The sequence below is a fragment of the Sceloporus undulatus genome, chromosome 10 (assembly GCF_019175285.1).
Source record: "Sceloporus undulatus isolate JIND9_A2432 ecotype Alabama chromosome 10, SceUnd_v1.1, whole genome shotgun sequence".
NCBI lineage: Eukaryota > Metazoa > Chordata > Lepidosauria > Squamata > Phrynosomatidae > Sceloporus > Sceloporus undulatus.
In genome coordinates this window covers 4,046,685-4,063,173 of record NC_056531.1, presented here as the reverse complement: position 1 = coordinate 4,063,173, position 16,489 = coordinate 4,046,685, and the positions used below count along the sequence as shown (strand labels likewise).

The 16,489-nt window shown below is 43.9% G+C and overlaps 1 protein-coding gene across 25 annotated transcripts in view; it reads left to right on the top strand.

Moving 5' to 3' along the window:
• Positions 1 to 16,043, top strand: part of NCOR2 (nuclear receptor corepressor 2) — a 284,263-nt gene extending 268,220 nt beyond the window's left edge. For 18 of the 25 annotated variants that reach the window (XM_042441337.1, XM_042441335.1, XM_042441357.1 and 15 more), the window contains 8 exons: positions 720 to 871; positions 1,733 to 1,935; positions 2,525 to 2,665; positions 3,325 to 3,470; positions 4,880 to 4,933; positions 7,126 to 7,356; positions 8,713 to 8,889; positions 10,372 to 16,043. In XM_042441337.1, the coding sequence (XP_042297271.1) occupies positions 720 to 871; positions 1,733 to 1,935; positions 2,525 to 2,665; positions 3,325 to 3,470; positions 4,880 to 4,933; positions 7,126 to 7,356; positions 8,713 to 8,889; positions 10,372 to 10,550 (1,283 nt within the window). In that variant the 3' untranslated portion in view covers positions 10,551 to 16,043. Of the gene's footprint in view, positions 1 to 719; positions 872 to 1,732; positions 1,936 to 2,524; positions 2,666 to 3,324; positions 3,471 to 4,879; positions 4,934 to 6,602; positions 6,838 to 7,125; positions 7,357 to 8,712; positions 8,890 to 10,371 lie in introns of those variants that run through there. The other 7 variants (XM_042441361.1, XM_042441360.1, XM_042441346.1 and 4 more) reach the window with 4 other exon arrangements.
• Positions 16,044 to 16,489: the final 446 nt, after the last annotated feature.

Below are 16,489 nucleotides of genomic sequence, written 5' to 3'. Positions count from 1 at the left end.
GGCCTCTACATGGAGCTCATTGCATGTATTATTAAACCGGCTAACCTCTGTCTGGTTCAAGGGTTAATTCAGGCGGCAGCCTGATCTTATCACACTCTTTTTACCACCAAAATTGCCGCCCGAATACAGCCCGGGTCCATCCCCGCTTCTTAAATCGGAAAACTCCTCGGTTCAAAAAGACCCGGGAGGAGTAGACCTGCCAGCGGGGATGGCCCCAGGATGTATTTGGGCAGCCATTTCGGCGGTAAAAAGTGTGTGATAAGATCAGGGTGCCTCCTGAATTAACCCTTAAGAGGTAAGCTGGTTTAATAATACATGTAATAAGCTTCTATATGTGTCACTTAACAGAAAGCCAACGTGGGGTAGTGGTTTGAGCATTGGACTGTGACTGGAGACCAGGGTTCAAATGCTGCTTGGCCATGGAATCCCATTGGGTGACCTTGGGCAAGCCACACTCTCTCAGCCTCAGGGAAGGCAATGGGAAACCCCCTCTGAACAAATCCTGCCGAGAAAACCACATGATAGGTATGGCTTAGGCTCGCCATAAATTGGAAATGACTTGAAGGCACACACCAAGAACAAGAACAGCAACAAACACACATCTCTCTCATTACATATCACAGTTTTCGGTGTATGCTTTAAAAAACACTCTGTATGTCATCTTCCAGACACTTTAACTCATCCTGGGCTGTTGTGCGTATTTTTCTCCTTGCCTGCAGGTTCACTCAAGCCTTCTGCAACAGAAATGCCACACATGCAGCAACTCCACCAGCTCTCAGAGGGCCAGCAGTCACCGTCAGGCCTCCCATTCCAGGGATCACAGAACACCAAAGGCCACCAGCGGGTTGTCACCCTAGCTCAGCATATTAATGTAAGTAGCACTTTTTATTTTCCTTCCGTGTGAATGCCACACAGGACAGTGTTTTTTTTTGGGAAGGGGTGGTTCATTCCGTCGTCTTTCTGGAAAGAACCAGTGGCCTGATGTTTTGCAATCTCAGGCAAGATTTGGGCAGAGCGCCAGTAAACGTGACAGTTTTCTATTGGAAATAATGATCTATGCAAGACTTGTGAAATGGGTTATATTTCTGCCCTGAACCTCAGAGTATATTATTTCCGGTTAATGTCATGTTTAACATTCAGGTAGCATGTTTGCACATGGATGCATCCTAGAATTTAGCCATCCTGCAGATGTCGCCTATTATGTTGGAAGAGCTGTCCAGTGGGCCTCTGGTTTCCCTTCCCTTCCCTTCCTGGGGCTTCAAAAGACTTTTCTGTTGTATTGACAGCCATTCCAAATACAATTAATGTCTTCTTTGGGGAGGAGAGTCTTTGCTCCAACAGCAAATATGCAGGTTTTTTTTCCACAGTTAAAATCAAGAGAGTAATCCCTAGAAAGAGAGAAGGTTTGCAGGTGACCAAACTGTGAAATATTTTCCAAATAAGAGATCTAACCTCGTCCTTGAAAACATGAATAATAAAGCTGTGGAAACCTAGTAACTGTGGCTGGTCTTTCCTTGTCCTGGGCTATCCCTGCTGGAGTTTTGCTTGTGGAAAAGTAACCGGGAAAGTATACAGATCCCTCTGAGCAGCAGTGCTGCTTATGCCACACTGCACCACACAAGCCACATCTCAGTGGGAAAGCAGACAAGTTCCTTCTTTATCCCAAAAAATCTCTCTCCTACTACATTGCAAGGAATTACCCATAAACCAAGGCTGTGTTCTTTTCCTACAGGAGGTTATCACCCAGGATTATACACGTCGCCATCCCCAGCAGCTTAACTCCCACATCCAGACCCCAGTATACTCCTATGCTGGGTCTCCTTGTCCTGTGCTGGATCTCCGCCGAACTCCTACTGAAACCTACATCCAGCAGCAGCAGCAAATACAGCATATCCCTGCTTCAAGAATTTCCCCAGAAAGTGAAGGAAATAAAAGGTGAAGCTCCCTTGCCCACATCTTTTGCCTGAGATTTCCTGCTGCTTTTTAAATCTCTTTTATATAGCTCTTCCATGTGTTGCAACCAATGTCTTTTTATTTCTTCTTGGTCTTGTGGTATGTTCCTCTTCTTCTTGTAGAGCATCCCAACCTTTGGTTTGAACTTCCCTTTGAGTTCTCTTATCTTGTGGAAGAGATCTCTCGTTCTTCCTTTTTTGTTGTTGTCTTCCATTTCTCTGCATTGATTATTCTAGTAGTTCCCCTTATCCTTGCGCACTAGTCATGGTTCTGATTTTCTTCCTATTTCCCTTTTGTTTTGCTTCTCCTCTTTGCAGAAGAGCAGAACACAAAAGAGAAAATATTTCTTGCTGTGCCCAAGCTAGAGTTCAAGTTTTGCATGTCATCTTTTTCTGGCCTCGTCATCCCTGCCAGTGCTGTTCTTAAGTGCTCAGTTTCTTCTAATCAAATTTTGCCACTTTTCACTAACTGCAAAGTGGTTTTATAGGCCACCCTTTTGCTTCCACCTACTTTGGTGTGTTAACAGGAAAGGAGAATGATGTAACTCATATAGTGTTGCTGATGTCTTCAGGTCTCCTGAGCAAATTAAAGTGCCTGCTTCTGAAAACTGCATAGAACCCATCTCTCCACCCGATGGAATGGGAGAATCCGATCATATGCGGAATGCCACATATCCCATCCTGTACCGTGAAGGGGAACAGCTGGACCAGAGGTAACACAAGAGGGGAGGAAAGCACTACAACTAGTTTATCTAGAGGATATAATAATGTCATACTGTGATTTTATGACACCGCACATTATGTATCCCCTGGTAGTATGGGATTTTTTTTTTTCTTGAAAGCTTGGATCACCCAAAGTAGCTGTCTGGATTGTGCCCTGTGCATGTTGGACAGTGTATAAACTAGCTACATGGATAGTGGAGTGTGGGTAGGGATGTGTGTGTATGTGAGGGTAGGGAGAGAAGGAGATTTTTGTGTACAGTGGTCCCTTCTTTTATGTGGGGGATTCGGTCCGCCCCCCGCCCCCACATAAAAGAAATTCTGCCTATGCTTGAACCCCATTAGAAGTAATGGGTCTCATGCTCGCGGTGGCTCCGCGGCACGCACACCATGGGCATGCACGCCATTGCTCCTTCCGGCGTGCAGTGCTGCTTCTTCCGGTGCTGCTTTCTGCAACGTATAATGCGCTCGCGTATGACACGGGCGCACTGTACTTACAAAAGCGTATGTCAGGACTTGAAGTATTGAACTTCTAGTGGGTTGGGGGTGACATTTGGAGTTTATCCTAGGACACAGTTTCTGATTAGGTAGAGAGAAAGTAACAGGAGATATATTCCCATATCAGCAATTTGATGAACTTTTAATCTTGCAGAATGGGCTCCAAATCTCCAGGAAACAATGTACAGCCACCAGCATTTTTCAGCAAACTCACGGAGAGCAATTCGGCTATGGTGAAATCCAAGAAGCAAGAGATCATCAAGAAACTCAGTACAAACAACAGGAGTGAGGCAGAATACAGTAAGGATTTCTAAGACTTTGGCTCTTATTCCCGAAACTGGTTGGAGTCGCCCAAAGTAATCATGCAGTTGTTACTGTTAGGGCTACAATGCTGAGTTGATTAACTGATTGGATTTTATCTGCCCAAACATTTCGATCAACCACAGTGATGCCCCCAATGATCACCCAAATAGCTTTATTTTTCTCACCAAAAATCAGTTTCACTCCAGATGTTGTGGGACTGCAGCCCCCAGCAACCCTAGCCAACATCACCAATGGAGAGAAAAGCCTAACAATATCCAGAGGACTGCATGAGTTCCACCTTGATGTACTGAGTAGTCATTCCACTGGAGCAGCAACCATGAGAGCACTGTTAAATATATACTGTAGATGCTTTTCTACTTTGACAAATTGGATTAAATGAAAGCAGTGCCAGTTTCTGACCATGCCTCCAATGCCTGTGAATTCATGCATCAATTTTCAATGCTACACAACGCTGCTTATAATGCAATGTTGTATTTCAGTATTTTAAGTGGCAAACAGCTGAGGTGCGTCATTCTGACACCCCCCCCCCATAAATGTTAACTGCTGCATCTTAAAATAATCCATGAACTTTTCAAAGAGGGGATGGGGACTCTCCAGCGATGCCAACATGCTGGCCTCCTGGGTAACAACCTCCGTGTACCAAAATAAGGCAAAACAGAGGACACTATTTTAAGGATTTTTGTCTGTGTATGTATGGTGATGTCTTATAGTGACATTCTAGTCGATGTGGAAGGTGCAGGAACCTGAGAAGGGGTTCTTCGATTGTTCCATAAAATAAATGATAATAAAAATGTAAACTTTCCCCAGTATTTAATATACATATTTCAGTTAGAATATAATATTATATTATATCATGTAATAAATGTGCCCCAACATACCTGAATTCAAGGAGGCTGGTCCAGTGCTGAACACTACATTAAATCTTTATATTAAAACAATAAACACGTTAGTTCCCAACATCCCCAGCCTGCATAGCCAGTGGTGAGGGACATTGGGATTTGTCATCCAGTAACATCTGGAGGGCCACATGATTTTCAGTCCTTCCGTAAAATTATTAATTTTACTCACATGCAGGTAAATGGAAATATACTTATTTTATGGATTATAAAATCCATAAACAATGAAGAATTGTCTCAGCTATAACTGCAGTTTCTTCAAAGCCTTGCATGAGTCCTGGCATCTCTGTATTGCATCCAGTTTATAATAGGAGTCAGAAACAGGTTGCAGATATGTCCCCTTGTTCCAAGGACGGCAAACTTTGAAGGTTATTCTCCGTCTGGAATAAACAAAAGGTTTTATAAAAGTACAATTAATTTTGCAAATGCATCGCTTCTGTGGAGTGTTGTTCATGCCTGAGATATGTCTCTTTCCTCTCTTTTCTCCAGATGTTGGACAACCTGGAACAGAAATTTTCAACATGCCGGCTATTACTGGAACAGGTAACCATTACGCTTTCCTCTCCATGCAGCACCTGACTCTCCCCTGCATTCTACAGATTTTACAAGGCATCTTTAACAGCAGCACATTACTTAGCCACTACGTATTTGACAGCAAACAAAGGGGCTACAAATCTTGTTTTGGACAAGTGACATTATGGTTAGGGTTACATGATATCGGCGCATGGCCCAAGTCAGTTGTGTTACTGGATAGTTTACATCAGACAACAGAGGAGCAGTCTTTCTTAAATGTGTGTGGGATTAGTTGTTAAAGAACTTGCTTTGAGGCAGATGTGTTGAACATGAGGTCAGTCCCGGGAAAGAGGGAGTCATGGGAGCATACCATAGGTAAGATTTTTGGATGTTTTTCTTTTACAAAGACATCTCTTCATTGCTCATATTTCTCTCATTTACTTTTTTGTTCATTGGCCCCCGCTTCCCTGAGAATGACTGACAAGCAGTTGACCCACAACACCTCTTCTGATCTTTGTGCATTGCTGCCCCATAACCGCATGGCTTCCAATGACACGACGGCAATATCAAAAGACATAACACACATGTATACAACACTGCTTAACTGAGCTTTTCTTCCATTAGGAATCTCTTTTGTCTGACAGCCTCCTCCCTAAGAAAGGCAGATCGAGCTGGAAGGATCCATGGTGGGGTGGGGAGTGGGGGGCTTTGAGATAGGATAGGGCTGGTTCCCATGTACCCCTAAGATGGAAATGCCAAAAAATCCACCCCATCAAATAATATATCTGCAATTTATTTTGTGAGGCTCTGGAGTTTAGGGTAACCTACTTCCTTCTGCAACTTGTTTTGCATCCCTCATTTCCTAGGACAGAGATGACAGCACCTCGGTTTGTGTTGAGATTAGGTATTTGGAAATTTGGAGAACTAAGAATAGATATAGAAACAGAGCTAGACCGAGAGAGAAAGAGAGAATTATTCTTAGCTTGTCCCCTAGTAATTTCAAAAAGGAATGGGAAAAGGTCAGTAGATGAATTTTCTGACTTGAAAAATGCACTCCTTCCGTTCAAATTTCTTTCCATCCTGTTCACTTGGATCAAGGCTTTTGTACTTGAGTTGTTTTAATTTTTAATTTTATTTTTATTTTACTTTTTTAAATAAAGGCACTTAACACTCTGTCAGTCAGTGTACCCCAAGGTGAACCTCTTGGCCATTTCCTACCCAAGTTAAAGAGAAAACAACTACATATTAGAAAGTGATGTCTGTGTGACACAGTTGTCTGCAGATGCTCAGGATCTCAGTTGACAGCTGAAACAGTTCACTTGGAGCCCTCATGGTCTACTTACCTCTAGAGATAAAGTCCCATTGCTTTTAGGAAGGCTGATTCTCAAACGTCTTCAGAAATGCAACCCAAACGTTCTTAGTATACACTGTCCCTGGATGTCCTGTGCAGATCTGAACCAATTCACTCCCAGAACATTTTCTACCTTGGAGAATGTCACTTTTGTACGACCGAATGCAAACATATATACATGGAAGTTAATGCATCCCTTTGCCCTGAACAGTGACACCATGTGATATTCCAATGGGGGAAATTTGTATGTACGCATGCATGCACAGTAAATTCACTTCTGCTCTGACACGGCCACAGTGTTGCTTCCTGGTGATGGTTTGTGTTTGCCATGCATCACTTTTTCTCCAGCTCACACTTAACTATCAATGGGAGTGCATTGCATCAGACATCCCTGCCCACTTCCCACTCCACCTGGAGGAATGGCAAGCATCTGAACCAGTGCATCATGTAGGAATCATCACAATACTCCTAATGGGTCCCGAGACCAAACCCCTGACAAGACGCTGGCAGTTCCCCTTCCCCCAGCCTTGGGAAAGAAACTGTATGTGTGGTGCGTGTGTGTGGTGGCCTTCCAGAAACAAAAATCCGTAAGTAGTTTTTGTTTCCTTTGGCATCCCTGCAACCTCCTTAAGAGTAGGCAAGGAGTTGACTGCACCGCAGAGTTTTGGGGAACCAGTAAGACATCCGTGATGGAGTTTGTTGCTTTGCAAGAATGTGCTGACTGTTTGTTTCTTCCCTTCTCCCTTGTTGCCTTTCCTTTTCTCTCCATCTCCCCAATTTCTCATCTGGTTCTCCATTTACCCCTCCCCCCAACCCGTTTTCTCCCTCCCTCCCTTCTTTCTCCTTCCCTTCTTCCTTCCACACCTCCCAGGGTTAATCAGTTGTAGGAGCCAGTCGGTCCAAGAAAATTCCAGTACCAACATGGGGTTGGAGGCAATTATTAGGAAAGCCCTAATGGGTAAATATGACGAGCAGTGGGACGAGCGCTCTTCTCTCAGTGCCAATGCTTTTAACCCTCTGAATGCCAGTGCAAGCTTGCCTGCTGCTCTGCCTGTAACCACTGCTGACGGACGGATTGACGACCTGCGTTCCTCCTTGCCAGGTCTGCAGCTCTCCCCCATCTCCGACACTGTTTTTGTCGCGTGATTAATCCTCTCTTTGCCTTTCCAGCGGTTTCTGTCTCCTTCGCTCTTTTCTCTTTATGCTCGGGGCGTTTGACGCGTGTATCAGTATTTTTTTTTATGACGCTGCTTAGTCTTAAGTTCCCATGTTGGGTAAGCGCTTCCATTTGAGAGGCCAGAAGTGCCATTTTTTGCTTCCTCTAAAACACTGACCATTATGCTGCCCCTTTCTTGGTCTTTTTTAAAAACTATATTTTTAAAAAAGAAGTCTTTGAGGTTTATATCTGTAGGACAGTGAAGGAGAGAGTGATGACTCTCCAACGCCTTTTCAAGGCAGAGCTAGGGAAGGCCAGGATAAAGGACCTCATATTGACAATGGGAATGGAGTGGTCAAACTAAGAGTAAGAACCAGGCTTGTCTAAGGCTAAAGGAAAACACTTGTTATTTTCAGATGCATACTTACATCAGTGGTATATTAGATAGTATTTTCAACATCATTTTCAAATGTAGCCTTGTGACAAATGTCAATGGATGGTGTATTTTACTCCTACCCTTTGGTTGTTGCATTCCACCTGCGAAGAAAACAAGAGCATGCTCTCTGGCCCCACCAAGGACATCCTTGTATGTGTCAGATCACCTCCTGCAAACTTACTGTCATTGGGTAGATCAGGAGCAGAGTTTCAAGAAACTACGTTTTGGACTAATGCTCTTAGAACCCGATCCAGCCAGCATGGTTAATGGCCTTGCCATCTGTTGCAATTCTGGGAGTTGTAGTCCAAAAAAGCAGCCTTCCCGATGTCTGATCAGGAGCCACCAGAACAACATTAGTGCTGTTTATCTGTACTTGAGTTTCTTTTGGCAGAAAATACAAATGGGTGCCTATCACGACAGGGGTACACATTTTAAATATGTATTTGTTCTCTAGAAAGAGGTACCTTTCCAATGGAGCACTCTTGTAGCCAGGCACGCATATGGACTGAAAAAGCATATTCTGTCATGCCACTCTTGTTACCAGTTCAAAGATGAGAAGCAGGCCTGTGTTGTGTGAGGGTTGGTGGCTTTTATTGTAGTCATTGGGAAACTGTGATACCAGCTTGCCCACTGGCCAGTGGTTAAATGTGTGGCTAAATGGGAGATGTGGGTAGCGTAGATTTGTAGCTCCATTTCCCATCTTTATCAATCTACCTTGCTATCAGCTAAGGCTTGTATTTTCCATTCCTGCCCTGATAAAGCCTCTTTTTAAGACATCTTTTGTTGGGCACTGAGCCCACTCCAGCTGCTGCCATTTCAGCGCATTGCACTATCAACGGCTATTTGAAAGATGCTTCTTTTGCCAGGAGGAGGAAAGCCAAAGATTGCTGCCAGAGCCAACAGTCGCAAGGCCAAGTCTCCAGGACCAGGTCTGTCCTCCACAGAGAGGCCACCATCAGTTTCATCTGTTCACTCAGAGGGAGACTGTAACCGGAGGACACCTCTTACCAACCGTGTCTGGGATGACAGGCCATCATCTGCAGGTAACAGTTATCTGTTATGTCTGCTTCGTCCAGTGGCAACAGACCAATGCAAGCACTTTTGGTGACATTAGTAAAAACCAAAGTGGATAGAAATGATGTACAAGTGATACCTATGTCCAGTAAAATCTCATCCAGCCATTAGTAGGCCTTGCATTGCACCAAATCCTTAGCAGAGCATGGCATCGCATGATGCACTGACAACTTGCTCACAGTTAAAAGAAATCAAAGTCTTATATTCTGGCCATCTCCCTGCCTTGGCTTTCACCTCCCATAGGACTAAAGGGCCTTTCTTTGCATGCAGCATTCTGTTTTACCTTCTACAGTTGGATACTTTGATCCATTTGGCTGATTTTTATTTGTTAATGTTTATTTTGTGTTCACTCTCTGATGTGCATTTTCCTTCCCACAACCCAAAAGAATAAGTGTTGGCGCTTCAAGACTTTTACCTTTCCATCTGTTGCATGGGCACAAACACAGTTTTAGTCCAGACTTGGTGCAGCAATTCTCCTCTTTGACCATTCTATTCAACTTACTCCAGTCCCTAGACTTCATCTCAACACAATCTCCATCTCCTCCTCTTCCTCCTCCTTGTTTGCCTTCCAGTTGTTTCTAAGTTATGGTGACCCTAAGACAAAGCTATCACAGGGTTTTCTGAGACTGACAATGTTTGCCTTGCCAAAGGCCATGCCAGTGAGTTTCCATGTCTAAGGAGATTATGACACGAGGGACGTCCCGTCTCTCTCTCTTGTCATTGTCCTGTCCTTCTTACTCAATTGCGGGGAAGACTTTCACATGCCATTCACGCTTATCCCCTTTCAGGAAGCATGAAAGACAGCAATGGCGCCAAAGGCTTTCACATGAAGCCGTGCTGATGCTGTAAATAACCCGTCATTAACCTGTCATTAAAGCAACATTGAAGTTTTCTTCTTCAGGAACAGCCGACAACAACTTTGAGGTATCCCAGAATTCAGCACTTGAAATTTCCCCACATTTTGTTGACGTGGTTCTGTCAATGATCTAAAAAGAGAGAGAGAAATCGATGCTCATGCAAATTGGCTACTTACAGTGCAAAAGAACACTCTTTCAAGCTACAGTGACAACATTATGCTCAGATTTTGGGAAGTGGGTCAGGGAGAGAACTTTTCAGCAAACATAGCTATCCTATTAAATTGCCCCGATGGAGAGGTGGATTTAATCTTTAAACACCTTGAAGAAACAGCAGGGTTTCTGCAGGAATGAGGCATAGCACCTTACTTTGGGTAAGACTAGCAACAGAATTCAGGCTAACAACAACAGTAATAGTTATTGTTCCACCGTTTCCTTAACTCCCGGATTCAAGGCAGCTTACCAAAATTAAAACAGATGCAGAACATTACAGTTGCATCTTTCGTGTGGCAAGGAAGAAAGGTCGAAACGTTGGAGATCTTCTGGCCTGGTGGTTGACTAGCTCTTGACCTTCTGTTTTTCTATCCTTCTGTGCAGGTTCAACGCCATTTCCATACAATCCGCTAACCATGAGGCTCCCGACAAGTATAGTGACTGCTCCGCCGTCATCGGCCGCCATTCCACAGGGCAATTCGAACAGCCAGCACCACGGATGGGAAGAAGAGCCCAAACCGCTGCTCGTCTCCCAGTATGAGACTCTGTCGGACAGTGAATGAAAAGGGAGAGGAACTGAGAAGAGGGGAAAGTGATAACAACGAACAGATCGATCTGGTGGCTATGGGGCTAGCTAGGGCATAAAGACTCTGGCTATCTGGTATGAGCCGTGGCTGGCCTACATCAGGCACATGAGCAGCACTATTCCAGTCCGCTGATATATATTTTTTGTCACATCTGGGAGTGGGAATTGACAATCTCTTCAGCTTAAAGGCCTTAAAAACTACAACAAGCAAACGGAACCCGACCCGATTCTCTCTGCCATTTTGGTGCTGATATCATTGCGGAGCTGTTGTGGCGAGGAACGAAACCCACGCATACGAAGGAGGGCAGAGGAGGGAAGCCTGGAAGGTTCACCAAGGGACCGGACCTAGTCACCGAATCTCAGTTATTAATTCTCAGGGGATTCCATCTGCTGCACCAGTTCTGTCCTTCTGCAGAGAGAAGGCGAGAGGAAGCGCATTGGACGGAGACGGTGTGTTTGGTTGGAAAGCCCCGACGTGCGCTTCTTGAGCGTTTCCACCTCTGTAGCACATTATTTCTTATGTGCACTGTCGTGGCCTGTTTATCCAGTACTTGAAATAGGATCAATTTAACTGCCCCTCCTTTACTTGTGTTTTATCATCACAAGGGGCTGCACCAGTGGAATTACATATTAGTTGTGTAAGGAAGCAAATACAAATAGCCTGGAAGAACGGTTTGGTTCCTTCCATGCCTCACAGTTACTTATGGTTGTTCTCTTCCCAATGTGTCTTGATAGAAATGTAAGGGAAATCGCTTGACCAGCTGAACTTTTCAACAAACAAGGAGGCAGGTGGTGATGCTTTGGAGGTAGAGCTAGGCTGTGGGCTTGGAAGATGAACAGGCAACAAAAAAAGATTTCTTTTGAAGAAAAGAATGCTGAGTTTGACTAGTCGTTGAAATTTTGCAGTCTCCTCTCTATACGTAGCGCGTTGGCTACAAATAGAGAGGCAAGCAAGTGAGGGAGATGGCTGTTTGGAGTACATTGTTTTGTAAAACAGTGCTGTGTATATGGTCTACAGGGTATATTTTTGATACCTTTGGCAAACGACGCCAGATACTTTTGCGCAAGGAAGGACTTTAAAACAGTATTATATGCTGCTTTTCAGTCTCCGCACCTGTACAAAGAGGATTTTTATGTTGCGTGCAAGCTTTTGACCGCTTATCCATTGTATGGAATTGCCGAGAGGTAACAGTGTTCCAACAAAATGGTTCTGTAGTTCAGTAGAATATATTAACTTAGGGTGTGTGTGTGTGTGTGTGTGTGTGTGTGTGTGTATGCGCCCATTCATTCGTTCACTCACAATTGCAGGATCCTTATAGCATATATAGTAACACTCCAGCATGGAGGTGACAATATTTTTCAAGTGAATTTGTCTTTTTGGGAAGGAGTGAGAGAGGCTAAGAAACCTGACTCACCCACAAATGTTATGTTTTCTACATTTGCAGGCTGGCATATATTTCTGTCTTGTTCATTTTTTAACCTAACCAATTCTATGATGCTTTCAGATTTTAAATCAAGTGAGCTTGGACACAACATTTTAGCCTTTCTTTTTCTTCTATGCCCCCCCCCATACACACACACTAGAACATAGAAGGGCGGCTGTAAAATGGTGTTCAATGTTTTTCGTTCAGCATGCTAAGGAAAAAAAAAGATCTGGGAAGCAGCATCTCTGCTGGACTGGACTATAGCCGTGTTCCCATAGCTGAGTAATATGAGACAGTGTCCAGGAAATGGCAATATTATGCTTCCCAGTGTTGGAAAGGCTTGCTTTTTTTGTTTTCCTCCCCATCTGTCTTCTATACATCTCCTAGTTTTTATGTTCTTTGTGATACAGTATTTCAAGCACATACCTGTGCATACACACACACACACAAACACATTAAATTCCCCAGGCTCAAAAGCATACTTGAGTGTGCGAATGAACGTGATGTTTTTGTGCGGTAAGATCTGCCAGGAATCCATGCCATTCTGTTCTTTCCGATCCTAAAAAAAACCCTTGTGCTAATGGAATACAATTACAGGTTTTAGAATATGTAGGAAGTGTCCTTGTGCCCTGCAACAGGCCTTGCGGACTGTTAGGTTGCAAACCTGCAAAGCCTTAGCTTACAGGAACATAGGAAAGGTCTAGCAGCATGTAAGCCGTGAAGAGAATGGCCAGGAAGCTGACTAAATTAAAATGCAAAGATATGAGCCAGATGCCAAACGCATGGTATCCTACCATGGTTCTGACCCATTTCCACTCCAGGGCCAGTGCAACAATGAAGCTGCCGCCACCACACACCCCTTACCTGTCCGCAACATCATGTGCCCTCTGATGCCCCCTTCCCCACCGTGGGCCATAAGGACAGGAATGGTGGGACTGGCTTCACCCACATGGCTAGGCACCCCTTACCAATGTCACTGGCTGCAACCGGACCTTCAGAGGGAGCATGGCAGTGCTAAGGAGGCAGGAAACTCCACTACAAACAGCTGGTCTTTTTAGATGGCACCAAGGTCCATTTGGCCCAGGGTTGAACTGGGATTGGAATCTGGCTGATTCTGGCTCGAAGCTGTTGGCCAGTGTTATCCATACAGAATTATGCCAAGCCATGGGGAACACGGGCCTTTTGCCCCATGCATTCAGCCCCTAGAAGCTCCTGTTTGATAGACTTTCCCAAGCGCTGCTTCTTGTTTACAAACAGTCACCCACACACCCAACATGCTGAGGTGACACATGGAACTGGAAGGAATTTCAAAGATGACCCTTATCCTCCCATGCCAGTCCTGCCTCTGGCCAAGCGCCCAAATTATGCCCAGTATTCCCTTTCAAGTTACGGTTGAAATGCAGTATTGGGAAAATTCAGGCCACCGTAGAAAACAGATCGTAATGCTTTTTTCTTATACTGGGATAACCTATATAGAAGGATTCAAAGATATAGCTATTTGGTTTGCAGAGAGATCTTGCAGCACCTTTGAGACTCACTGAAAAAAAGAAGTTGGCATCATGCGCTTTCATAGACTTCAGTCGACTTCTTCAGATGCGAAAGCTCATGCTGCCAACTTCTTTATTTCAGTGAGTCTGAAAGGTGCTACAAGATATCTCTACCTACTGTATGGAAGGAGAGTGTTTATTTCTAGCCCAGGCAAAGTTGGCGTTTCTTCTAGCGGTCTTTCCCCTTCTCATCTCCGCCGCCACCAGTCTTTTTCTGTCTCACTGGGTATTCTTCCTCCCTCCAAACTCCTTCAGCCTATTTCTCTCCTCACTCTCCATCATACATACCAGGCAATAGGAATATTTGAATGGTTTAACGTTCCACCGGATAGAGGGAAGCAGTGTGTGTGTGTGTGTGTGTGTGTGTGTGTGTGTGTGTGTGTGTGTAACAGTGGTTCTCAATCTTTGGCATGCCAGATGTTTTAGTCTTCAGCTTCCAGTAGCCACAACCAGCACGACCAATGATCAGGGATACTGGGAGCTGAAGTACAAAATGTTGACAAGTCAAAGGTTGAGAAACCCTGGTGTAAAAGCCGTGGAGGAAAAATATCTCATAGGCCTGCCTCCAGCCTTGTCCCTAAGGAAGATCAGGGGGGTGCCTAGTGTCCAAAGATACTGTAGTAACCTGCAGTCAGGTTTTAATTCACTAAAATTAATTAATCCATTGGAGAAAATGAACTCCAAAATGCATACCCACAGGATCCCATTAGCATCCAAGCCAAGTTGGTAGCTGGACCTTGGATCCATGCTGGACAGGTACACATGCACTTACGCATATGTACATGGTATCTTTTATTAGTACAGGTCAAGTATCCCTTATCCGGAATACTCCAGAATCCAAAATTATCCACCTGGAGGGCTGAGATAGTGAGACCATTGCTTTCTGATAGTTCAGTGTACGCAAACTTTGTTTCATGCACAAAATTATTTTTAAAATGCAGTCTACAAAATTACCTTCAGGCTCTGTGTATAATGGGTCTATGAAATGTAAATGGATTTTGTGTTTAGAATTGGGTCCCATCTCCAAGACATCTGATTATGTATCTGCAAGTATTCCAAAATCGGGGGGAGGGGGGATCCCAAACACTTTGGGCCCCAAGCGTTTCAGATAAGGGATATTCTACCCGTCTAGATGAGGGCACAGATCAGGACTGAGAGCTTCTTGAACTCTGTACTCATGGCAAAAATAAATGCTTGTGCTTCACTGTATACATTGGGGTAAACACACCCTTCTGTACACTTAGATTATCTCCATGTAGGGAACACATTATGTATGATAGGCCCAGTATCCTTTGTTTTTCAGCCAATATCGGCCTGACCTTCAGAAAACTTCCCTGGTTCAAACGGTGCGTGCGCAAAGACCAATACATTGCAGCCATAACATTAGGAAGTCCTGGCCACAGCAGAACTATTTGCAGAGATCAGGTAGGAGTTGCTCACAGTTGTCAATAGGGTTATTTTACTTTTCGACCACCTTAAATTGGTACAGCTTTCCACCGCCAAACACATTCACACCCTGCAACAAAATCTCTGGCCACTGTTTGAAATTTGAGATTGCATATACATTCCACTAAGGGGATTTAGATATAACCCTTTTTCCCCTTCCCAAAAAGGTTGTTCCCATATTACCAGGTAGTGTACATTCTCCATATGTGGATGTGTGGATGTGCCTATATATATGTACATGTATGTATATATAGACACATACACACAGAGAGTTGGATTCTGTGTATACGTATTATTCCATTTGCGTGTGCATGTATAAGTGGTACATACACACACTTTATTTTGTGCCTGAATCAGTGGCCTGGCACATATCCATGTGCATGCTTGCATACACAAACCAGCTCTTGGTAACCTAACTCACTAAGATTCAACCAAACGCTGACAAGCATCGTCTCCGTTGACTGTTACCTCTTTGTAAGATCAGCGCCAAGCACTGTGTGTTAGCTTCGAAAGAAAGCCATTCTTCATACACAATTTGTCTGCATCATTTGTGTAGGGTTATGTGACATATAGTTCTCTATTGTGCTACCTGCTACGATTTTTTTATTATTATTAACTGTGCAATCGAGAAAAAAAAGGAAGTTATGTTAAACTATTAAAGTCTGAAGTGTTACCAACTTTGTAATTTGTACACACACACACACAAAGATTGAAAGGACAGTTTTATTGTTTGAACTGTACAAGTTGGGTGGGGCGGGAAAAGAAATCTCTATCTTTTGTACAACCAAATTGTGCATAGCTGTTTCAAAGCAAGTTGTATGATAGAATGGACTGTACATAGAAACTGCTGAGTTGTAAATATTTATGCAGCTTGCGCGAAAAGGTTGGGTTGTGTTTTTTTTTTCCTTCTACTGAAAGTGACGTTTTGTTCACCGTTGTTGTGTTTGTTTGGTTTATTTTCTTGTTCTACATGCCCACTAAGCAAGCGTTGTGGGCTTGCCTTCTTGTTTAAATAAAAAAAGGGGGGGAGGGAGCTTGTTGCCAGCAAAACCAGTTCTCTTCTGATTTTTGTGTGCGGTTTCGAAAATGGTTATTAAAAGGAGCAGGAAAAGGGCAAGGCAAGGCAAGCCATTAATAACACAACTGTGATCCTAGTCTCTGGAGGGAACCCATTGAGCTGTGAAAGAGTGACCTTCTAGACCAGGCCTTTGATTATTATAATATCAAATGATAAAGATAATATATTGTGTGATAGTCGAAGGCTTTCACGGCCAACTTCCCTTGTTTTTTGTGGGTTTTGCAGGCTACGTGACCGTGTTCTGGAAGAGTTTATTCCTGACGTTTCGCCAGCATCTGTGGCTGGCATCTTCAGAGAATGCTGGCATGGAAGTGAATAGGGTATATATACACTGTGTGACCTCACTCTCTTCCATGCCAGCATTCTCTGAAGATGCCAGCCACAGATGCAGGCGAAACATCAGGAACAAATTCTTCCAGAA